The 25268-nt window shown below is 49.7% G+C and overlaps 1 protein-coding gene across 1 annotated transcript in view; it reads right to left on the bottom strand.

The window, feature by feature from the left end:
* Positions 1-25268, bottom strand: part of LOC141155397 (Fc receptor-like protein 4) — a 40910-nt gene that overhangs the window by 6564 nt on the left and 9078 nt on the right. Inside the window, exons 7-10 of the mRNA XM_073642265.1 lie at positions 12958-13221; positions 12613-12873; positions 11961-12131; positions 11390-11446 (exon numbers count right to left, since the gene is read on the bottom strand). Of these exons, the coding sequence (XP_073498366.1) occupies positions 11390-11446; positions 11961-12131; positions 12613-12873; positions 12958-13221 (753 nt within the window). The remainder of the gene's footprint in view (positions 1-11389; positions 11447-11960; positions 12132-12612; positions 12874-12957; positions 13222-25268) is intronic.

Genomic DNA, 25268 nt, shown 5'->3' with positions numbered 1-25268 from the left:
CCAGTAGTAGATTCATGCCCTGCACCAGTAGCAGATTCATACCCCTCGCCAGTAGCAGATTCATACCCCTCGCCAGTAGCAGATTCATACCCCTTGCCAGTAGCAGATTCATACCCCTTGCCAGTAGCAGATTCATACCCCTCGCCAGTAGCAGATTCATACCCTGCACTATTAGCACATTCATACCCCGCAACAGTAGCAGATTCATACCCCTCGCCAATAGCAGATTCATACCCTGCACTAGTAGCAGATTCATACCCCTCACCAGTAGCAGATTTATACCCCTCTCCAGTAGCAGATTCATACCCCTCGCCAGTAGCAGATTCATACCCTGCACCAGGAGCAGATTCATACCCCTCACCAGTAGCAGATTCATACCCCCCTCCAGTAGCAGATTCATACCCTGCACTAGTAGCAGATTCATACCCCTTGCCAGTAGCAGATTCATACCCTGCACTAGTAGCAGATTCATACCCCTCGCCAGTAGCAGATTCATACCGTGCACCAGGAGCAGATTCATACCCCTCGCCAGTAGCAGATTCATACCCCTCGCCAGTAGCAGATTCATAACCTGCACTAGTAGCAGATTCATACCCCTCGCCAGTAGCAGATTCATACCCTGCACCAGTATCAGATTCATACCCCTCGCCAGTAGCAGATTCATACCCCGCACCAGTAGCAGATTCATTCCTCTCACCAGTCGCAGATTCATACCCTGCACTAGTAGCAGATTCATACCCTGCACTAGTAGCAGATTCATACCCCGCACTAGTAGCAGATTCATACCCCGCACCAGTAGCAGATTCATACCCCTCGCCATTAGCAGATTCATACCCTGCATTAGTAGCAGATTCATACCCCTCACCAGTAGTAGATTCATGCCCTGCACCAGCAGCAGATTCATACCCCTCGCCAGTAGCAGATTCATACCCCTTGCCAGTAGCAGATTCATACCCTGCACTAGTAGCAGATTCATACCCCTCGCCAGTAGCAGATTCATACCCTGCACTAGAAGCAGATTCATACCCCGCACCAGTAGCAGATTCATACCCTGCACTAGTAGCAGATTCATACCCCTTGCCAGTAGCAGATTCATACCCTGCACTAGTAGCAGATTCATACCCCTCGCCAGTAGCAGATTCATACCCTGCACTATTAGCAGATTCATACCCCGCACCAGTAGCAGATTCATAGCCCTCTCCAGTAGCAGATTCATACCCCTCGCCAGTAGCAGATTCATACCCTGCACCAGGAGCAGATTTATACCCCTCGCCAGTAGCAGATTCATACCCCTCGCCAGTAGCAGATTCATACCCCGCACCAGTAGCAGATTCATATCCCTCGCCAGTAGCAGATTCATTCCCCTCGCCAGTCACAGATTCATACCCTGCACTAGTAGCAGATTCATACACCGCACCAGTAGCAGATTCATACCTCGCACAAGTAGCAGATTCATACCCCTCGCCAGTAGCAGATTCATACCCTGCATCAGTAGCAGTTTCATACCCCTCGCCAGTAGCAGATTGATACCCCTCACCAGTAGTAGATTCATACCCCTCACCAGTAGAAGATTCGCACCCCGCACCAGTAGCAGATTCATACCCCTCACCAGTAGCAGATTCATACCCCTCACCAGTAGCAGATTCATACCCCGCGCCAGTAGCAGATTCATACCCCTCACCAGTAGCAGATTCATACCCCTCACCAGTAGCAGATTCATACCCTGCACTAGTAGCAGATTGATACCCCTCACCAGTAGCAGATTCATACCCCGCGCCAGTAGCAGATTCATACCCCTCACCAGTAGCAGATTCATACCCCGCGCCAGTAGCAGATTCATACCCCTCACCAGTAGCAGATTCATACCCCGCGCCAGTAGCAGATTCATACCCCTCACCAGTAGCAGATTCATACCCCGCGCCAGTAGCAGATTCATACCCCTCACCAGTAGCAGATTCATACCCCGCGCCAGTAGCAGATTCATACCCCTCACCAGTAGCAGATTCATATCCCTCACCAGTAGCAGATTCACACCCCGCGCCAGTAGCAGATTCATACCCCGTGCCAGTAGCAGATTCATACCCCTCACCAGTAGCCGATTCATACCCCTCGCCAGTAGCAGATTCATACCCCTCGCCAGTAGCAGATTCATACCCCTCGCCAGTAGCAGATTCACACCCTGCACCAGTAGCAGATTCATACACCCTCACCAGTATCAGATTCATACCCCTCGCCAGTAGCAGATTCATACCCCTCGCCAGTAGCAGATTCATATTCCTCTCACCAGTCGCAGATTCATACCCTGCACTAGTAGCAGATTCATACCCCGCACCAGTAGCAGATTCATACCCTGCACTAGTAGCAGATTCATACCCTGCACTAGTAGCAGATTCATACCCCGCACCAGTAGCAGATTCATACCCCGCACTAGTAGCAGATTCATACCCCTCGCCAGTAGCAGATTCATACCCTGCACTAGTAGCAGATTCATACCCCTCACCAGTAGTAGATTCATGCCCTGCACCAGTAGCAGATTCATACCCCTCACCAGTAGTAGATTCATGCCCTGCACCAGTAGCAGATTCATACCCCTCGCCAGTAGCAGATTCATACCCCTCACCAGTAGCAGATTCATACCTCGCACAAGTAGCATATTCATACCCCTCACCAGTAGTAGATTCATGCCCTGCACCAGTAGCAGATTCATACCCCTCGCCAGTAGCAGATTCATACCCCTCGCCAGTAGCAGATTCATACCCCTTGCCAGTAGCAGATTCATACCCCTTGCCAGTAGCAGATTCATACCCCTCGCCAGTAGCAGATTCATACCCCTTGCCAGTAGCAGATTCATACCCCTTGCCAGTAGCAGATTCATACCCCTCGCCAGTAGCAGATTCATACCCTGCACTATTAGCACATTCATACCCCGCAACAGTAGCAGATTCATATCCCTCGCCAATAGCAGATTCATACCCTGCACTAGTAGCAGATTCATACCCCTCACCAGTAGCAGATTTATACCCCTCTCCAGTAGCAGATTCATACCCCTCGCCAGTAGCAGATTCATACCCTGCACCAGGAGCAGATTCATACCCCTCACCAGTAGCAGATTCATACCCCTCTCCAGTAGCAGATTCATACCATGCACTAGTAGCAGATTCATACCCCTTGCCAGTAGCAGATTCATACCCTGCACTAGTAGCAGATTCATACCCCTCGCCAGTAGCAGATTCATACCGTGCACCAGGAGCAGATTCATACCCCTCGCCAGTAGCAGATTCATACCCCTCGCCAGTAGCAGATTCATAACCTGCACTAGTAGCAGATTCATACCCCTCGCCAGTAGCAGATTCATACCCTGCACCAGTATCAGATTCATACCCCTCGCCAGTAGCAGATTCATACCCCGCACCAGTAGCAGATTCATTCCTCTCACCAGTCGCAGATTCATACCCTGCACTAGTAGCAGATTCATACCCTGCACTAGTAGCAGATTCATACCCCGCACTAGTAGCAGATTCATACCCCGCACCAGTAGCAGATTCATACCCCTCGCCAGTAGCAGATTCATACCCTGCATTAGTAGCAGATTCATACCCCTCACCAGTAGTAGATTCATGCCCTGCACCAGCAGCAGATTCATACCCCTCGCCATTAGCAGATTCATACCCCTCGCCAGTAGCAGATTCATACCCTGCACTAGTAGCAGATTCATACCCCTCGCCAGTAGCAGATTCATACCCTGCACTAGAAGCAGATTCATACCCCGCACCAGTAGCAGATTCATACCCTGCACTAGTAGCAGATTCATACCCCTTGCCAGTAGCAGATTCATACCCTGCACTAGTAGCAGATTCATACCCCTCGCCAGTAGCAGATTCATACCCTGCACTATTAGCAGATTCATACCCCGCACCAGTAGCAGATTCATACCCCTCTCCAGTAGCAGATTCATACCCCTCGCCAGTAGCAGATTCATACCCTGCACCAGGAGCAGATTTATACCCCTCGCCAGTAGCAGATTCATACCCCTCGCCAGTAGCAGATTCATACCCCGCACCAGTAGCAGATTCATATCCCTCGCCAGTAGCAGATTCATTCCCCTCGCCAGTCACAGATTCATACCCTGCACTAGTAGCAGATTCATACACCGCACCAGTAGCAGATTCATACCTCGCACAAGTAGCAGATTCATACCCCTCGCCAGTAGCAGATTCATACCCTGCATCAGTAGCAGTTTCATACCCCTCGCCAGTAGCAGATTCATACCCCTCACCAGTAGTAGATTCATACCCCTCACCAGTAGAAGATTCGCACCCCGCACCAGTAGCAGATTCATACCCCTCACCAGTAGCAGATTCATACCCCTCACCAGTAGCAGATTCATACCCCGCGCCAGTAGCAGATTCATACCCCTCGCCAGTAGCAGATTCATACCCTGCACTAGTAGCAGATTCATACCCCTCGCCAGTAGCAGATTCATACCCCTCGCCAGTAGCAGATTCATACCCCTCGCCAGTAGCAGATTCATACCCCTCACCAGTAGCAGATTCATACCCCCCGCCAGTAGCAGATTCATACCCCTCGCCAGTAGCAGATTCATACCCTGCACTAGTAGCAGATTCATACCCCTCACCAGTAGCAGATTCATACCCCTCACCAGTAGCAGATTCATACCCCTCACCAGTAGCAGATTCATACCCCTCGCCAGTAGCAGATTCATACCCTGCACTAGTAGCAGATTCATACCCCTCGCCAGTAGCAGATTCATACCCCTCGCCAGTAGCAGATTCATACCCCTCGCCAGTAGCAGATTCATACCCCTCGCCAGTAGCAGATTCATACGCTGCACGAGTAGAAATCTGACCTGATCCAAACCAAGGTCTGGAGATGATCCGACTGTAGCAGAGGACCGTTCTTGTGGGCCATTACTTCCAGAGCAGACGTACGGTACAGGGGGTGGGGTGGGGATTTTTGTGTTTGTTAAATAAATAGTGTGGGCTAAGTACCACTGTCTCCTCATTCTCTGCGCTGCTGCATCCAAGTAACCTGCTTACACACTCAGCTGAGAGTTAGGGAAAGCATAGTATATAGATTAGGATAAGATGTATGTTAGGGTTTAGTACCCAGAGCAGTGATAGAGTAAGGCAGGTAGTGGTGGGCCTTATTAGTATATAAGTGATAGGAATAGTGTATAATATAGTTAAATGTTTGGGACCAGCCCAGGGTGGGAGGGTGTAGGTCAAGTCAAAAGGGGAACTACTTCCTGCTATAGTTAGTTACAGTAAGTGTGAGGTTCATGTCAAGATCAAGTTCAAGGTGCAATGGGCTGGAGTCATGTGAAGTACATATCGTTCTAGCAGTATGAGATCGTACCAAATTTCCTGCGGACCTTGCTTCAACGTCCGGGGCCTACGGACTGAACTTGGCACTGAGGAGTGTTGCTTAATCCCTTCCATACAGAGGAAGCTGGACAGGGAACCATGTAAGGGAAACGTAGCGGATCTCGGGAATACTGTAGTGCTGGATGGGGAATCCCTAGGGCTCACAGGAGCTGTTAAAGTGGGGACAATCCAAACTGAACTTAAGCAAATGCTTAAAATGTATTGTGTTAATGAAACAAGAACCGGAGGGTGCTGTGCCTGATAATGCGTCTTAAAGACTAATGTACTTGAAGTATCCAGTAAAGTTGAACTTCTTAAAAATGAATCAGGTGTCCCCTGACGTGTGTGCTGATCCTGTGACAGAGGACGTGGATGCAGCGGAAGCCTCTGGCCTACAGGACAGTGCAAACCAAACTTCACAGCACAACACATATGGACTGGGACACAATTTATTTGTAATGTGCCAGGGCTTTATGGAGCAGCAGCTCACTCACAGCTACAGTCCTGGGCACCTTACATGTCACCCTTGTCTCTCCTCCTTGGTTGCCCAAAGATCTATGACCTCTGCTGCCAGCATTGTCAGATGGGATTTTTTTTTACTAATTGTTCGACTAGTACCTTGGTATTGCACCATTTTACTAGCCCTCTCTGCCACAGGAAGGAGGGATGGAAAGTTCTCCTTGTAGTGTGGGTCGAGAAGGGTGAATGACCAATAATCAGTGTTGGCCAAAATGAGTATGATGCGAGGGTGACAGGAAAGGCAGTGGAACGTAAAATGTTGCCAACAGGCAAGACTTCCCTGTCCACACCTGGAGGACAACGGCTCTCCTCCTCCTTCTCCTCCTCCTTCTCCTCCTCCTCTTCAGCCCTTCCATGCTGAACAGACGAGATGAAGCTGGTGTGGGTAGTACCCTCTGTAGCGCAGGCAACCATCTCCTGTTCCTCCTCCTCCTCAGCCCCCTCCTCCTCATTATCAGCTATTTTGTGCTGCGAAGATGAGATGAGGCTGGGCTGGGTAGTATCATCCTGTGTACTTTCCTCCTCCATCTCCACCGAGTCCAAAATCAATGTGTAACATCCCTGGCGGCGTGCTGACATGGCTTACCATCTCCCACCATGCAAGATCGCCAACTTACGTGCCAGTCCAGGCTGCGCACTATGCTCCTCTACTTGCAACGTGCATGTCTCTTGTCTGCTGACTTAGGGCGGTGGCGCTGGAATTTCCTGGGTCTTAAAGGAGCAGTGCACGCAGTCCTAATATATCCCCAGCCTATTGCTGAGAGGCACTGGATACTTAAACCACCTCCACCCATTGGGAGGGGCCTGAGCATCACTATCTTTCAGTGTGTTCTGTGCAACTGTGAGTTCCCAGGTCCTGTCCTGTCCTGTATCTTGCCTGTTTCTGCCACCCTGGGGGTTGAGTACCCAGCCTGTACCTGTGTTCCTGTATCTATCTTGTTCCACCACCCTGGGGGCTGAGTACCCAGGCCCATTACCTGTACCTGTGACTTCTAGTCTATTTCCGCCATCCTGGGGGCTGAGTACCCAGGCTTGTACCTGTATCTCATTCCTGTGTCAGTTCCTGTCTGAACTGTGTCCTAGCCCGTTACCTGTTTGTCTCTACGTCCAATCCTTCCCTTTGACTGCAATGTCTGTACCAGTACCTAACTCCAACTCGTTGTCGCTGTACTTTTGTTTGTGAGTTCTGTGTCCACTCGCTACTTCATAGCAAGTACCTTGTGTGTATCTGACTCTGCTGGTCCTGTTTCCCTGTCTGTTCCATGTGAATAGAGCCCTGTACCACCTGGCCGCTCCTGCGGAATTCTCGCCTGGCTGCTCCTGTGGCATTCCCGCCTGGCCGCTCCTGCGGTATTCCCGCCTGGCCGCTCCTGCGGTATTCCCGCCTGGCCACTCCTGCGGCATTTCCACCTGGCCGCTCCTGCGGTATTCCCGCCTGTCCGCTCCTGCGGCATTCCCGCCTGGCCGCTTCTGCAGCATTCCCATTCGCACATGCAGCTCTGCTCCGCTTCCCGTCCGCACCTGCAGCTCTGCTCTGCTCCGCTTCCAGTCCACACCTGCGGCTCTGCTCTGCTCCGTTTCCCATCCGCACTTGCGGCTCTGCTCCTGTATCCCAGTCTTTACTGGTCCCTATCCAGCCTGTCTACCTGCCTTCCTGTATACCATCCGTGCGCGCCAGTACCTGCCTGCCTGTATACCAGCTGTGCCCGCCAGTACCTGCCCGTTCCTGCATACCCCAGTGTGGATCAACAGCTGTGTGTCCGGGGTCTGCCCTGGAGTTGCACCTGGGCCACCTCCCTCATCACTCCTTAGTTCACGGAGTCGACTAAGCTGCTGTATGAGCCAGGGTCGGATCTGGCGAGGCCCCTAGTCAAGCCCCTCCAGGCACTCCTCGGTTCGTGGACCAGTGGGACCACTAACCATGCTCACGCCAGAAGATCGAGCCTCCTCTTTAATTGTAAGCAGCAAGCTTTTGAGTAGACACAGAGGCAGGATGGTTATGCCGATTATGACGTCATCACCGCTCACAATCTTGGTTGATACCTCAAAGTTTAGGAGTACTGCACAGATGTCAAACATCCATGCCCACTCATCGGTTGTTGCGTGCGGAAGCTGATCGGAATACCGGCATGTTGTAGCTAGTATTCAACTACTGCTTCTGCAGTTCACAAAGCCTTGCCAACATATGTCATGTGGAGTTCCAGTGTGTGGTTACGTCGCATACCAGTTGGTGAGCTAGCACTTGCAAGCATTGTTGCAGCACTGCCAGACCAGCAGGAGCTGTGGCTGACTTGCGGAAATGGGCGCACAAGTGGCATACCTTCACAAGTAGCTCAGACAAGGTTTTCAGAAACCGCTGAACCACTAAGTTGAGCATGTGGGCCAGGCATGGTACATGTGCGAGCTTGCTAAGCTTCAGAGCCACCACCAGGTTATGGCGATTATCACACACGACCATGCCTGGTTGTACATTCAGCGGCAAGAGCCACAGATCTGTCTGGTCTGTTAAACCTTTCAACAACTCTGCGGCGGTGTGCCGTTTGTCACCTAAATAAATTAGTTTCCGCAGAGCTTTCACCGAGGCAGTGCTGCAGTGCTTCCAGCTTGCGACTGATATGGATGACAATTTGGAGATGGAGGATGAGGAGGGGGTGCAGGAATTGGTGTAGGAGATGGAGGAAACCATTGTGGAACAAGGACCCGCAATCCTCGGCATTGGTAGCATGTGTGCCGCCACCGGGTCGGACCCGGTCCAGCCTCAACTAGATACACCCAGTCAGGGAAATGTAGCGTCCTTGGCCACAAGCACTTATCCACGTGTTGGTGGTTATGTGGACTTTCCCAGTAACTGCAACTCTTTTTAAGGTGGGAAGGTGTGCATAGGAATACACCAGAAAAAAAAGGTACATTTGAATTAGCTTTATGTTCTACTGATGTCATCCGGTGGTGTTGAGAATTCTGGGCCAATTCTGGCCTTATTCATTTTGATAAGAGTCAGCCTGTCAGCATTTTCAGTTGACAGGTGGATGCGCATATTAGTTATAATACCCCCGGTGGCACTAAAAACCTGTTCTGCCAAAATGCTAGCGGGAGGGCAGGCCAGCACCTCATAGGCATAGAGAGACAGTTTATGCGATTCATACGACGTGTCCAGCTTGGATACCCAATAGTTATAAGGCACAGAGGAATCATAGAGGATGCTGGTACGGTCCACAAGGTACTCCTTCAGCATCTTCCAAAACTTTTCCATCCTTGTCAGACAACTCCGCACATTAGGGCCTGGGCGCTAGGAGGGTCTAATGAAACTGTCCGGCCTCAACTAGATACACCCAGTCAGGGAAATGTAGCATCCCTGGCCACAAGCACTTGTCCACTCGTCGGTGGTTATGTGGACTTTCGTCAGGGCACGGGTGATGTTATGGGACACGTGCTGGTGTAAGGTGGGGACGGCACACTGGGAAAAATAGTGGCAGCTGGGGACTGAGAATCGAGGAATGGCCACCCTCATGAGGTTGCAGAAAAACTCAGTGTCCACAAGCCTAAATGGCAACATTTCCTGGGCAAGCAGTCTGGAATTGTGGCTGTTTAGTGTTTGGGCCTGTGGGTGGCTGGGTATTTACACTTGCGTTCCAAGTCCTGGGGTAGGGAAACTGAAAGCTGCACTAGGACAAGAAATTGGACGTTGTTGCTGATGGTGCTTACGAATGTGCAACGACAGGTGCAGGGCAGGGGGCATCTGTGCCTGCATCATGGACAGGGGATTGACAAACACATAGCATAGGGGAAGTGGCAGTGGTGTCACCCGCAGACACTGATTGTGGACCCAGGCGTTCAACCCAACTAGTCGGGTGCTTTGATGACATGTGCCTGAGCATGCTGATGGTGGTCAAGATGGTAGGGGTCAGGCCCCTGCTAATCTTGGTATGGCACAAATGACCATTAGTTTATCGTCTGCACTTTCTTTAAAAAAGCTCCAGACTGGGGAAAACCTAACCCCTGGCCTGGGAACTTGCTGCATGTTGGTGCTCTAGGGAACAGTTGCCCGCCTTCTCCCTCTGGCCACCCCACTGCATCTTCCTGCTTGTTGCGGTGCTGCGTTCTCCCCCCTCTGTACTACACTTCATCATCCACCACCTCGTCTTTCACTTCCACACTCTGATCCTCCTGACTTGTTGACTTAACAACATCACTTATTGGCAAATGTGTGTCATCATCATCCACCTCTTGAAACACCAATTGACATTTCACACAGTCATCTTCTATTGACCGTGGCTGCTCAAATATTTGGGCATCACTACACACAAGCTCCTCAAGTCCCTCTTGAAATGTGCAGGGTGAGAGGCTAGAATCAATAAATAGAAATGTAAAGAGCTCCTCAGAATGTCTAAGTGTGGGATCACTTGTCTCCTGGGACTCGCCATGGTGGAAGGAAGGAGGATCAAGGTTAGGATTATGTGGTCCAAACTCTTGGCTAGTGAGACTGGACCGTGTGGAAGACAGGGTGGTGCTGGGAAACATAGTGGAAGCATTATCTGCCATCCAACCGACCACCTGTTCGCACTGTTCGGGATGTAAGAGTGGTGTCTCATGCCACCCTGCAAAGTGGGACAGGAAGCTAGGTCTCATGGATAAGCGTGTTTATTGTGTTCTCGCTGCAGGCACAGTTTCACCTGGCCCACGCCTCGGCCTCTGCATGGACCATCAGCAGCACGTCTACTTTCCCATCCCTTAATATTTTAAATCCCTTGCATTTTTTAAATTAGGTATATATGCATGCAAAGTTTACAGTATTAATAGGGAAAAAAATATTTAGCCCTGAAAAGGACTGTTGTTTTAAAGGTGTAGCAGCAGTGGTGGTATACTAGTACTGCAATAATCCTAAACTTTCCCTCCACTGAATGCAGGTAACAGCAGTTTTACTTCAGAAAGTAAAATATTTTGCCCTGAAAAGGACCGTTGTTTTAATGCTGCAGAAGTATGCAAGTACTGCAATAGCAATATTATTAAACCCTGACTATATACTGCACCTGCTCTTAACTACACTCTCCCTCCTTTACCAACTCTCACTGAACTGCTTCCTGAACACACTGTGCCGACCATCGCGTCACCGGGTTTTATATTACACCCCATGACGTGATGAGGTCAGCTAATCACAGTAATGCCAGTAGCCAACATGACTACGGCATCACTCTGCATGGCGGGCAATTCCTTCATGTTCATTGGCTGTCTAACAGGCGCCAAACATGCGGGGCGGGGATTCAAGCATGCCGCTCAAGCACCTGCAATACTAGATCGAGTACTGAACATGACCAAGCACCTAGATACTCGATGGAGTATAGAGCAGTGGCAAGCACGCTCGCTCATCTCTATCACCAGTTCATACAGTCGGACTGGTAGACTATTGTCCTAGTTCCACCTTGACTATCTCCTGTGGAATATATGGCAACCTTGGACAGCGGTTTTGAAATAGAGGGTACAACACCAACCTGTCTGCAAGTGGTCCATATTGAGAAAGATATAGCAGATATCCTCATCAGGAGCAGCTACAAAATCAAAAAACAATATGTTGACATTGTTTAGGTGTCAAAGCCAACTGAAAAATGTAAATCCACTGTAAAACTTTTGTACTATCCAAAAAAAATCCCGTCTCACCATGGTTACCACCTGCATGTTTTTTCTAAGCTCTCCGTATGCATCCCTCTCCAAATGTCCTCCTTGATAAAGAAAGGATTAGCATGCTAGTGAGGGTACACGATAACTGCTCAGTACCCCCATTGGTCCTTCAGTCTTTTCTGCAGGAAGTGAACAATTTGGTTCTGCGAAGAGGACAGCCGTAGCCTACAATAATCACACTTCCCCAATTTTAATAGACATAATTGGTGACCTCCCCATTGGCCAATGACTTTAGTTCTACAATAACTTCTGTATTCGATGATTCTTCGCCTCTCTTACTTACCCTACTATGATGCTTCAACCATATTGGCCACCCAAAAATAATCCTCCGAACCCACCAATATTACCATGACATAAGCACTCTCTTTTCTAAAAATTAGTTACCTGCTATTGGTGCGCTGGTTACTTGCTGTTCTTGACATGAAGATAGTGCAGTTTTTTTATTTCTACACTTCCAGAAAAAAATAAGAAAGAGGATGAAAATGGCTACTAGAGTCCCAATTGTAGCTCCGGCAATGATAATGTGATCGAATCCATTCCCTGAAGAAGAACGTCCTGAAATAGATTGCAACATTTTGTGATCCTAAAATCTTAGAGCATCATGAATGATGACTCTTCAAGTATTAGTAATGTCATAATATTTTCAATTATAATACCACTCCTGGCCACATGGTGTGCTGTTATACACTCGAAACAATGGAAACAATGGAAATGCCCCTTTGGACATGTCATAGAGCATGCTTACTATACTCTCTATTAGTATTCAGTAAGTTTCTGACTCAGTGAGTAGCTGATATTACCAGGAGTGGTTGCAGGATCCCTCATGTTCTATCAAATATTACACAGGGTCTACAAAAATAATCAATTATACAATATATAACCATGCTTAATTGCTCTTATTTATTATGAAAAAAAATCTAATTACCAATTGTATTCTACCTGCTTCCAAAATGAGTGAATCTGGGTGATTTTACCTGTCTGAGGCGACCACTAGAGGGAGCTCTAGTAGCCATGTTTTTTTTCATTATAGACTTACCCAATACTGAGATGTATGTTTCTGCATTGTAGATGTGATATTGATTATTTTTTCCAACCAGTTTAGTACACTTGTATTTCCCGGATGAACCCTCAACTGCTGTAACTATATGTAACTCCGAATCATTGACCGAGAACTTTATTTCTTTATCTTCCTTGTAAAATGTTGTGTTTATTCCTTCAAATCCAATTGAACTGTGACATCTCAGAGTCAGGGGGTCTCCTGCATAGATAACTGGGGGTCTCTGCAGGATGAGAAAACCTGCAATAATAACGGTGAGTACACAATAATGAATTTTCTCTGGATATGACGTTAGTAGTTTGCTCGGATGAGATGGCTGCTTACTTGCACTTGCGTTCAATGTGACACGAGGACTGAGGACACCACTGCTGGTCCTACACTGGTAATCGCTTAAATCCTCTCGATGAACAGAGTGAATCTTCAAGCTCTGCTGAACTTCATCTGTTAATAGTGACCCATCTTTATACCAGGAATACCTCTGTTTCTCCAGGACACCAGACCCCACATCACATAATAAGATCACTGGATCCTCGTATAATATTTCACTCCAGTTAGATGTAAAAATCACCAAAGGTCTGACATCTGCTCCTAGAAAAACATAAAGGGTTAAATAAAGAAGTATTCCGGATTTACTTGTGTATTAATTCTTCACAGTTTTCAAGATTTGAGCATCAAGCGTTCAAGAAATTTCGAGAACATCTCTCTTTCCTTCCTTTTCCTATTCTCCCCTCTATATTCCATTCTCCTTAATCTCAAAAAAACACATAAGACCTTTTGGATCACTAATACAATTCACTAAACTTTGGGAACATGTATTAAAATTCTGTGGGAGATTTACTAAAATTGTGTCATTTTTAGACAGCGCAAATTTAGACGATAAAGTTGAGATGAACTAATGTCTTGTAATTTGAATTTGGAACATCATGATGACTCTTATTCAATTATAATGTTTTGTGTTATTTTCAGTTGTAATACCCCTCCTGTCCACATGGTGTGCTGTTATTGACGCGCCCCCTGGGCCGCGGGGTACTCGGCAGCCGGGCCTCTGGTTGCCGGTATGGGGGTTATCACGGTGGCTGGCCCGGTCCGTGACCCAGGGCGGTCAGTAAAAGGGGATAGATATGGGGGATTTGGACAGTTCGTGATGCCACCTTTGGAATGCGGCCAAGGGGTGCCATCGTTGCGGAGCAGTCCTCTGGAGCTGGTGTTACGGCAACAGGGATGGTGTGGCTCTCCACAGGTAGAGCTAGCTCCAGGGCAGCGTGGGGGGTAATGGATGGTGGTGCAGGGGAGAGACGGCAGGACGGTCCTGGAGGAAAGACGGACACTCACATGGGGGTAAGCTTCAGTACCTTTACTGGTGATGCTGCAGGCACGGTCCAGGGTACTCCAGGCGAAGGGCGCACTTTTGGACTCTCTCCCCAGTGAGCGGGTATAGGGCCTCCTGATCCGTTGCTTTGTTCTCTAAGCTTCTGACCTGCCTGGAGCTAGGCCTAGCTTGGTTACTGTCTCTCTTAGCACCTGCTGACCTGGTGGTAGGGCCTTCTCTTTGGAGATCACTCTCCCTGGACGCTGGGACCTCCGTGACTCCTAGCCCTGGTACTGTAGTCAGCGTTTGGTGAACCTGGGACATGTAGTCCTCCAGGGGTTCCGGTGGTTCCTACTGGGTATAAAGGGTCCCTGTAGGCGCGGACCCGGTGTCTGGTATATAACTCGGGGTGAGCCTGGTATGCTCCTCTGCCCCCTCACTACTTCTTCCTTCTCCTCTCTGCCTTCGGCCCACTCAGGGCCCTCACTAGACCTTCACACGCGCTGTAGGCCTTGGCTCACCTAAGCACAGCAGCCAGCTCGCTGCCTCTACTCTGCTCTCTGAGCGTCAGCACGCTTTCTGCTCATCTCTGAGCTGTGTTCCTCTCTGTCTCTGAACACTGAACTTCAACTAACTGAGCTGCCTAGCTCCACCCTCCCTATATATGTCCCTAACGGGCTCCCTCTGCTGGTCTGAGGTGGTAGGGTGGAGGTGTGTGAATGTGTGAGGGCCTCTTGTGGAGAAGTCCATCCATGTACCCTTCTGGGTTCTGTGGCACCTCTGCGCAGCGGGGCGCCACATTTTACATATGAAAGAATTTTCACTCAGGTGGAAGTGCTGCTTTACTATTAGAAAGCCGAATTCAAATTTTGCCAGTAATTGATTGTCAGCAAATGGATTACCTGCAAATGAAAAGTTCTCCAAGGCCTCCAAATTGCCTTGATATGACGAGTATGACACTTTGAGGTCTCCTTTATCTCTCTTTCCATTAGTTAAGCATTTTACTCTTTTACTCACACACTGCTGTCCTGTCACACACTATCTGTACTGTTTCTTTAGTGTTATATGGCCTCTTCTTCGTATCTCTAAACTAACCTATGAGCAGTGGCATCCTCTCACTATCCATATTCACCACAAAATGGCTGCTGTATTCCTTGCATCTGCTTTTATAAAGGCTCTCCTTATTAACTTTCTTTCATTGTCTCAATAGCTAAGTTGTGATGTCCTCACACTATCTAGATTGCATTCCATGCATATGCTTTTATACTGGCTGTGATTGCCCCTCTTGATTGACTGTGACAGCTGCAACACACTATGGAAAAGCCTGCCTGGCCTCGTTTGGAGTCATATGATAATTTTCTGGCTGATGCAATCTTTTGCTATACAAAAATGTTGTTGGCCATTTTAGGTAATTTTTGCAAATTTTGTTTGAATTCACAGAGTTCAGCAAATTCCTAAAAATTCAAGACAAATTTTATTCACATTGAATTCATTTGCTCATCTCTCCAGTTTTAAAATTCACCAAAGTGGCTCACACTGTTGATCATTTTTGGTATATTTTTAGACTGTTTGATTTTGCATCCAAAAATTTGTACCAGAAATTTTCCAAAAAGTTTGTCTCATTTTACGATTTGGCAATTTAAATGAGTAGTAGAGAAAGAACTGCTACCACATCCATTACCCTGCCTTTTAGTATGTCCATTTTAGTCCAAAAATGTATTCGATAAAAAGAAAACAATAATAGTTTCCAGACTTTGCAAACTGGAACTAAAACTCAGACACTGCGGTATGAGAGGAAGAAACACTAACAGTGAGCCACAGGCATCAACACTTTTGGGGAATTTTCTCAACCTACAAAGCTAAATAGCATTCTTCACTGCAAGTTCATTTCACTGATAGATAAGGGGTAACTTTCCGACTGCCGTGGCCCCCAGCAATTCTGAAAACCGGGGTGATGAAGAGTCCTGGCTGAGTAGAGCAGTGGTCGATCATGCGCACTGTCGCTCCACTCAGTCTTAAAGGAAGATTGCCAAGCGCATCGCTCAGCTAGTCTTTGGTATTCCCATAAGGATGAGTAGTTTGGCAGTGCACTCAAACTTAGACTCTGCGGTATGAGAGGAAGAAACACTAACAGTGAGCCATAGGCATCAACACTTTTGGTGAATTTTTTCAACCTAAAAAGCTAAATTGCATTCTTCACTACATGATAATTTCACTGTTATACACTCACAAAGGATAAGGGGTAACTCTTCGACTGCCGAGGCCCCCAGCAATTTTGAGAACCAGGGTTATGATGAGCCCTGGCTGAGTAGGGCAGTGGTCAATCATGCACATTGCTGCTACACTCAGTCTTAAAGGGAGATTGCCGACCGCATCGATCAGCTAGTCTTTGGCACTCCCATAAGGATGAATGGTTTGGCAGTGCACATGACCAACCTCTGCTTCATTCAGCCGGGGCTTTTCATTGCTTTGGATCTTGGGATCACAGGTAGAACCAACGATTGGAAAGTTATCCCCTATTAAACTTAAATATACCCCTTTAACAAATGTCTAGAAGACTTTAAGACATAGACTAGTCCCCAATTCAATTTTGCACGGAAAAGTTTCAAGCTTGTTAAATTTATTTCTGTCTTAAAAGTGGTGGAAATATCATGCGGCTGTATTTTACTCACCAAGTCCTCTGATATTCAATACTGAAATGAGAAGACAGAAGTACGAGAGTTTCCGCCAATCCATTATCACACTCATATACTTGTATTATAGGTTTCTTAAATATCCACTTCTGTCTTACATCTTCTCCCCAGATCTTAGTTAAGTAGTCGTATTCCTCCAGTTGTTAGAAGTTTTAGCTTTATCGCAATAACTTCTTAGTATTATGACTGTAGCCAGGATGGGCATGGCGCAGTCACATTTTTTATGAGGTCAGTTTCCTGGCTGTTTCGTAAACCAAAAAATGGAAATAGCCACTAACTTCCCAATTTTATAGCAGAAGTATAAGAAGAAGCAAAGGGTCATGCAAAAAAAAAAAGTTTATGAGTACTTTATTGATGCCCTGTAAAAATGCTGACCCTGACATGAATCAGACGGGGAAGTGATGCCATTCACATTTTTACTACGAGGTTGACCAAATAACTCTGAGCTGATGATTGCATCCATAGTCTACATGTATATTACTGACTCGCCCAGGGGAAATAGGAATTACTCGGTTACCCGGGCCTTTAGCCTTGGGGATGTCGCGGTGGTTGGCTCCCGGGCCCGTACCCTGGGGTCTCTCTTTAAAAGCGTTAATAATTGTTTATTTTATAAAAGTTCGTGACGCCACCTGTGGCTTCTGGTGAGGATCACCAGCGCTGCGTAGTCCACTGAGGCCGATGATAAGGCAGCTTGATGGTATTGCTCCCCACAGGTGGAGCTAGGCCTCAGGGCAGTGTATGACAGGGAATGTAGGACAGGCGAGACCCAGCCGGGTCAGAGCAAGAACAGGGACAGACACGATAGTCACTTCAGTACCTTTTACTGATGGAAATTTAGGCACATCCCGGAGCACTGTAGGGTGAAGGGTGCACGTCAGGATCCTCCCCAATGAGCGGGTTTTGGGCCTCCTGTTTCTTGCTTCTGCGTAGTAAGCTTCTGACCTGCCTGGAGCTAGGCCTAACTTTGTCTCTGTCCTGCGCTGGCTGACCATGTGGTAGGGCCTTTTCCTGGAGTACACGCACCTTAGCTGCGGGCCTATGTGTCTCCTGGCTCTGTTACGATCCTGGGACTTGTAGTTCCCCAGAGATTCCGGTTATACCTTACTGGGTCGTGGAGATCCCGGTAAACTTCGGACCCGGTGTCCGGTAACTGCTTCGTGGTGAGCCAGTTAAGCTCCTCTGCCCCCTATGTACTAACTCTCCACTCGCCTTCGGCCTACTCGGGCCCTCAGTAGGCTACTCACACTAACGGCAGCTTGCCGCACTTCACCGATCTTATGGTGCCGGCACACCTAAAGCTCCCTCCTTTGAGCTACACTGAGTCTTGATCTGGAAGCTCCACTGCAGGATAGCAATTGCAGGAGCTGGAACAGGCTTTTGTCCTCTAAGGTAACTCTTCTCAGACTGCACTGGTCTCACTGCTAAACCAGACTCTGACTCCAACTAACTGCTGCCTGGCTCCACCTTCCCTATTTATCTATCCCTAATGGGCTCCCTCTGGTGGTCTGAGGTGGAAGGTGGAGATGTGTGAATGGTTATGAGGGCCTCTAGTGGAGGAATCCATCAATACACCCTTCTAGGATCTGTGATACCAATCGCAGCTGGGCGTCACATTACTAATGATAAAGAGATGTTATGGAATTTCAAATCCCTGATATAAAACTAGAATTAGAATCTAAAGCGATGCATGCAGCTACCACTAGGGGGAGCCCAATTCATACTTCTTATACATCGATGCCTGTTAAAATACGGAGATTTACTTTAAGCACTTAAAGGGATCGTTCATACTTAGCAAATAAAATGTATTAGTTGCATAAAAAAAAGTTCTGCCTTTTGTAATAATGAAAAATAAGTGTGAAAATTATTTCTAACACATTGTACACACAGACGACAACAAGGCCATCCTGTTGCAAAGATTTCAAATTGTGGTGGTTGTTCAAAAGAAGTGTGGGTTTCTAGACAATATATTCCTCGTGTTATATGTGTGAATTGTTAAAAATATGACATGAAAACTACTCATTGACATTTATTCAGGGATTTGACTTAAAAGCCAATCATGTGTAGATTACACATAGCCATGGGGTTCTTTAACGTTTTTTGATAATTCTTTCTTAAATTATTTTCTACTATTAGGTAAATAGACTTTCACACTATTTTCATGATCAAACAAGAAAGTTTGTTTTTAAGTTTTCCTTATTAATTTGGTGGAGAATGCGGGCACGTACGGCTAATCAACGTTCCAATGCAAGCTACTCACACAGGAGGATCGTTCAGACACATATCTTTGCATCAATACTTTATTGATAGTAGTCTATCAGGACCACCACTGTATTTTATTCTTTCGCAATGTGAGGTTGAGACCCAAATCCTACTATTGATTGTGCGCACAATTGTAAGCATGGGGAATATCTTTGGGAGATACAAGTAGCGGCAGAAGTCTAGGATTCCAGACATCGTTGCCGACAAAAGCGTTGCACTAATGCACCTTCACCCACTTATGTCAAAAGTTGACATTGCACATAAAGGTGGATTGGGGCTGGAATGATCTCCTAGATCCCAGCATGCTGCTGTTACATTTATGAACACTGAATGAGATGAAACATCAGAAAGTTGTGATCATTTTCATTTTATTCATAATAGAAAGTCAAACTGAAAAAAATGGCAAAGTAAGGAAACCTCGCTGCCCTAACATCTAATGCCCTCTGTCCTGGAGACATCCGGATCCAAGCCAGAAGTTTTGTAACAGTATATAGCAATTGCTCACTGGCGCCTCTGTGTGGTTAGATGGAGAATTGCACAGTGATTGATAAAGCTGTCACCATCTCCATGGACATCATCCTGTCATTCGGCATCACGTGAAGTTACATGTTGTGATTCTTTGTGATAGAGGAGAACGCAGGCGGCAGCCATTAGTGTCAGTCCGGACAGCACCAGTCTCATTATATTCTGGTTGGTGTAGTCTGACAGAGGGGGATAAAAAAAAGAGGAATTATACGTGACATTCATAGTCTGCCCTGCTTTATATGGGGGTGGGTATTATTCATTGGCTCAACCTAGTAGACAATGGATCCTTAATGTAACAATCAGACTTATAGAAGATCCGTCACTCGCGATATGTAATATTTTACCTGGTGTAAATGCCGCTGTTCTCCTGAATCCAGCGTTGTTTTTCTTTTGTACCTACGCCTCTCCGTTCCTGAGATATGGCCTCCTTTTCTCTGAATCTAAATGTAGTCTTTTTAGCCAAGTGTGCGTGGTGACGCGCCCCCTGGGACATATTCCTTTTTGAGGGGAATACCCGGCACCGGATCAGATGGGGGGTTGTAGTCTCCGAGCGGCTGTGACCCGGTCCCGTGCCCAGGGCGTCAAGCTCAGGGTTATGTGGCAGTCCTTACTGATGTTATAAGAGTTCTTTTGTGTCGACTACGCCACCCGTTGTAATGCGGTCACTGTGGCCGCCGCTGCAGCAGGGTCCGCTGAGGCTGATGGTGGATGTGCAGCTTGGTGGGATAACCCCCAACGGGAGGGGTATAGCCTCAGAGGGGACAGGCGCAGAGGATGGGGGTTGTGGTGGTGCGGTGCAGCCGGTAATGATGACAGACTCGGGTAGTGCAGTTAAGGGTCTTTACTTACTGCAGATGTTCCTGGTCACTCTAGCTCCAAGTGACCTCCCGAGCCGTGCTGCGTCCACCAGGTCCTGGATCCGGCCAACCCCCAAACAAGTCCGGAGCGTGGCCCTGAGCTCTCCCTCTGTCCTTTCTTCAGCCGTCCCCACCAGTGATTCACCTAAATCCAGCTCCCTCGGGCCTTCTGTTGGGCAACCTTTGGCCTCAGGTTCCCTGACCCTCCATGTGGTGTGCCTTCAGGGTGAATGTAGTGGGTGACCGTGACAGACACTGCCCACGGTCTCCGGTCTCTGGCTGGGGAATGTCTTTACCCCCACCAGCTTGGGTTCCGGTACCCTTCTGCTGACTCCTCACCCGGTGTTCTTATTTGGGTTCTTGGGTCCCTTCTTTGTCCCCCCTCTGGGTCTTTCTGCACTCCACTCTCTCTCTCTTCAGGCTCAGGTCTGCTCTGCTCCCTTGCTGCAGGCTGACTTCCTCTGCAGCAGACTTGTTCTCTGCAGCTGACTGACTGACTGACAGGCTCCTCTGCGTCTGACCCTGATCCTAGTTGGTGCCCACCTTATATAGCCCTCTATGTGTGAGCTCAGGTGACCAGCACCCAATGAGCTCCTACCACTACCCAGACTGCTCCCCCTATCTGCCCCTACACTACATGGGATGTTCCTCCCCCCTCCCACTCCAGCCAGGAACAGGCTCGGTCGCACCTGCACATTTCTAAGTGGGAGTGCCGTCGGCCTGCTCCTCTGGAATGGGATGTATGTAGTGCATGCAGTCTATCTGAGCTCAGTTCCACACTCCTTCCTTACCCGGGAGTGGAATATCACACCTCTGGGTTGAGGTGCAATACTCCTGTAGCAGCCGAATCCTCAGGGTGCTACATTCCCCCCTGGTAAATCACAGCACGTCCTCGGGCTGCAAAGACAAAAAACACCAAAACATACAACATTTTATAAACATGTAAAACATATTAAATTTTATACGAAATACTATATAAATATATATATAAACTTTTTCAGGTAAACAACATTCTCGTCGTCTCTTTCTCTCTTCTGTTCCTCTGGTCACCGTGCAACTCGTGACCAGGTAGAGTGCGACAGTCTTTTAGAAAAATGGTTTTTCCTATAAAACCGGTAGGGGGCGCTTTAGCAAGCGCAACTATGTACAGGGAATTTTGGCCGTTCTCAGTCCCCGGCCAGGTAAAGGGAAAGGGATGGCTGCTCACAGTCCTCAGCCTGGTATGGAAAGGGTTACAGGTAACAGTTCGCTGGTCCCAACGGGGACTATTTTAGCAGCAACAACAGTTCCAGTTTCAGTTCCGATTCACTGTGCCCCGACAGGCAACTATATACAGTCTCCTGCTCTGCCGCACTCAACGGCGTCTGCCTCCTGCTCTTATCTTACGGCTGGTGGTTTCTTCAGACCCGTCCGGGTCCTCTTGCTCCTCCTCCTCGCACCGCAACTCCTCCTCCGTCAAGCGATGCACGTGGAGGGCGTAAGGTCCCTTGGCACACTTGTGCCGGGTGAACGTTACCTCATCACCGACGTAGAGGTCACGGCCTTTGTGACCCTCTGGCAGGTGGGACTCGACGTCCCGTCGTGTAACGAAGACGTCACCCATGGTGTTCCGGTCCCTTATGAAGCCCCACCCATGCTGCGCATTAAACTTTATTACCGTCCCGATGGTACGGGGACGATCTGCTGCACGGGGGTCCCTTCTGGTCCGACTCTTTTGCTCCGCGCTGCGGGTCTGGGCCCATTGCTCTTTGGCCTGCCTCTCCTCCCGCTCTCTCTTGAACTCTGCCAGCTGTTGACGGCAACACTCTGTGCGCGCTGCTGCAGCTGCCCGAGTCTCTCCGGTGAACCCCATCAGATCTTCTCCCTTGGGGTCCCACGCAAATTGAGCCTCTTCTAGGGGAGGCGAGACCCGAGTCACGGGCTTTGGAGCCGGGATCAGGGGCTCACACAGGGGACCTAGTTGCTTCTGCCGCTCCAGCTCCAAGAATCCTTCGGGCCAGATGAAAGGCCGACCGTCCGGCCACGTTAGCTGGCTGAAGGGGTCCTCTCCCAGATGTGGCACCCTAGGTATTACGGGCGCGGGCGCGGTGGTGGTGGCGCCCGGGTTGCCCAGGCCTTGCGGCCAGGCCTGGGGCACCTGGAAGGTGAAGGGCACCGTTAGGACGGCGGCGCCCTGGGTTACCTGGCCTTGCGACCAGGCCGGAGGCTCCGCGGAGGTAGATGGCTCTGCTTTGGATGCGGCGCCCGGAAATGCTAGGCCCTGTGACCAGGCCGGAGGCTCCTCTTCCGGCGCCACGCTCCGGGTCACGATGCGTGACGTCATCGGGGTCGCGACGGCGGCTTCCGGTCGGGGCCTAGTCGGTGGCGATGTCATGGCGGTCTCGGGTACGGCCGGGGGACCTTCGGGCTCTGCGACGGGGAGCTGGGGCAGGTAAGCGGTCTTCCGGTATGGGGTATAGGCATCCCCCTTACCTGCTGCCATGCGTCTCGCTCCCTCTTCTGCGCCGTCTCCGGCCTTGGGTCCTCCCGCGTCATCCGCAGAGGCAGTCGATGTCTTCTTCCAAGGGAGCGGGTTAAGTGGACGGGTTCCAGCTTGCTGGGCCATCTCCCGGCCCCACTCCGCCAGGATCTCCCTCTGCACTCGGGCCATCCTTCCCGCGAGGCCCTCCAGGGCACTCCGCGCGCACTCCCGATCTCGGGGAAGCTGCGCCAGGATCTCCGCTAAGCCTAGCGGGGTTGTTGACTCCAGCAGGCTCCTGACCATCGGGTCGGTGCTGCTCTGCTCTGCTTCCGGCAGGCTCCTGGCCAGCGGGCCGGTGCTGCTCTGCTCTCCTCCTTCTTCCTCCAGCAGGCTCCTGGCCAGCGGGCCGGTGCTGCTCTGCTGCCGCTCCATTCCCGGGTCCACTCTTTCTCTCCTCGACTCCGGGTGAGCTTCTCCGCTACTCCTCATTAGACCTCTTGCCTCCGGGTGCGCTCGTTCTAGACTGCTCCAAGCGACACCCATCTTTGCTCTTTTCTTTCGTCTCCTCCCACTTCGAGGGCGGTCCCGGGGCAACTCGGTGACTGTCAGCTCCAGGGGGAGTTCTTTCACGCTGACAGACACCTCCAGCATCACAGTCTCTGTTGGTGGGGGCGGTTTCCACTTTTGGCGCCATTTTCGGTCCTGGCCCACGATGGGATGTGGCCTCTTGCCCTCCTTTGGCACGCCCATAATGGCGTCCGCTGCTCTTCCAAGGCGGGAAATCTGCGGTTTTGGCGGGAAGCGTCGCCCAGTGGCGGGAAACTCTGCAGATGGCGGGAACAAGCTGGAAATGGCGGACAATCGGCGGGAAACGACTGGTGATGGAGTCCGATGGCGTGGACCCTCCGGAACCGGCGGGAGACTTCTTTCTGAGGTAAACTTGCACTTTTCTTCAGGCACGCAGTACCCGGGTGTTGCGGGCACGTAATCCTGCCGACTACGCCAAAGTTGACGCGCCCCCTGGGACATATTCCTTTTTGAGGGGAATACCCGGCACCGGATCAGATGGGGGGTTGTAGTCTCCGAGCGGCTGTGACCCGGTCCCGTGCCCAGGGCGTCAAGCTCAGGGTTATGTGGCAGTCCTTACTGATGTTATAAGAGTTCTTTTGTGTCGACTACGCCACCCGTTGTAATGCGGTCACTGTGGCCGCCGCTGCAGCAGGGTCCGCTGAGGCTGATGGTGGATGTGCAGCTTGGTGGGATAACCCCCAACGGGAGGGGTATAGCCTCAGAGGGGACAGGCGCAGAGGATGGGGGTTGTGGTGGTGCGGTGCAGCCGGTAATGATGACAGACTCGGGTAGTGCAGTTAAGGGTCTTTACTTACTGCAGATGTTCCTGGTCACTCTAGCTCCAAGTGACCTCCCGAGCCGTGCTGCGTCCACCAGGTCCTGGATCCGGCCAACCCCCAAACAAGTCCGGAGCGTGGCCCTGAGCTCTCCCTCTGTCCTTTCTTCAGCCGTCCCCACCAGTGATTCACCTAAATCCAGCTCCCTCGGGCCTTCTGTTGGGCAACCTTTGGCCTCAGGTTCCCTGACCCTCCATGTGGTGTGCCTTCAGGGTGAATGTAGTGGGTGACCGTGACAGACACTGCCCACGGTCTCCGGTCTCTGGCTGGGGAATGTCTTTACCCCCACCAGCTTGGGTTCCGGTACCCTTCTGCTGACTCCTCACCCGGTGTTCTTATTTGGGTTCTTGGGTCCCTTCTTTGTCCCCCCTCTGGGTCTTTCTGCACTCCACTCTCTCTCTCTTCAGGCTCAGGTCTGCTCTGCTCCCTTGCTGCAGGCTGACTTCCTCTGCAGCAGACTTGTTCTCTGCAGCTGACTGACTGACTGACAGGCTCCTCTGCGTCTGACCCTGATCCTAGTTGGTGCCCACCTTATATAGCCCTCTATGTGTGAGCTCAGGTGACCAGCACCCAATGAGCTCCTACCACTACCCAGACTGCTCCCCCTATCTGCCCCTACACTACATGGGATGTTCCTCCCCCCTCCCACTCCAGCCAGGAACAGGCTCGGTCGCACCTGCACATTTCTAAGTGGGAGTGCCGTCGGCCTGCTCCTCTGGAATGGGATGTATGTAGTGCATGCAGTCTATCTGAGCTCAGTTCCACACTCCTTCCTTACCCGGGAGTGGAATATCACACCTCTGGGTTGAGGTGCAATACTCCTGTAGCAGCCGAATCCTCAGGGTGCTACACGTGGTACTCAAGAACACACCAACAGTGAAGAGTCGAGGGCCACTCCCACTTGTCTAAAAAGACTAGATTTACCTACAGAGAAGAAAGGTCCATATCTCAAGGAGCGGACAGGCGCAGGAAGAAAAGAAAAACATAGCTGGATTGAGGAGAACAGCGGCTTTTACACCAGAAAACTTACATATTTATGGTCCTCTTTAAGGTCGAATGTCATCTTCAAATGCCATATAAGGAAATTCTGAGATCACAGTAAGGTGTCATCCCTCAACCCAACAC

The sequence above is a fragment of the Phyllobates terribilis genome, unplaced genomic scaffold (genome assembly GCF_046119375.1).
Source record: "Phyllobates terribilis strain yellow unplaced genomic scaffold, ASM4611937v1 Scaffold_7__3_contigs__length_470593459, whole genome shotgun sequence".
Lineage (NCBI taxonomy): Eukaryota > Metazoa > Chordata > Amphibia > Anura > Dendrobatidae > Phyllobates > Phyllobates terribilis.
The sequence above is the reverse complement of the archived record's forward strand: the minus strand, read 5'-3'. Positions and strand labels throughout refer to the sequence as shown.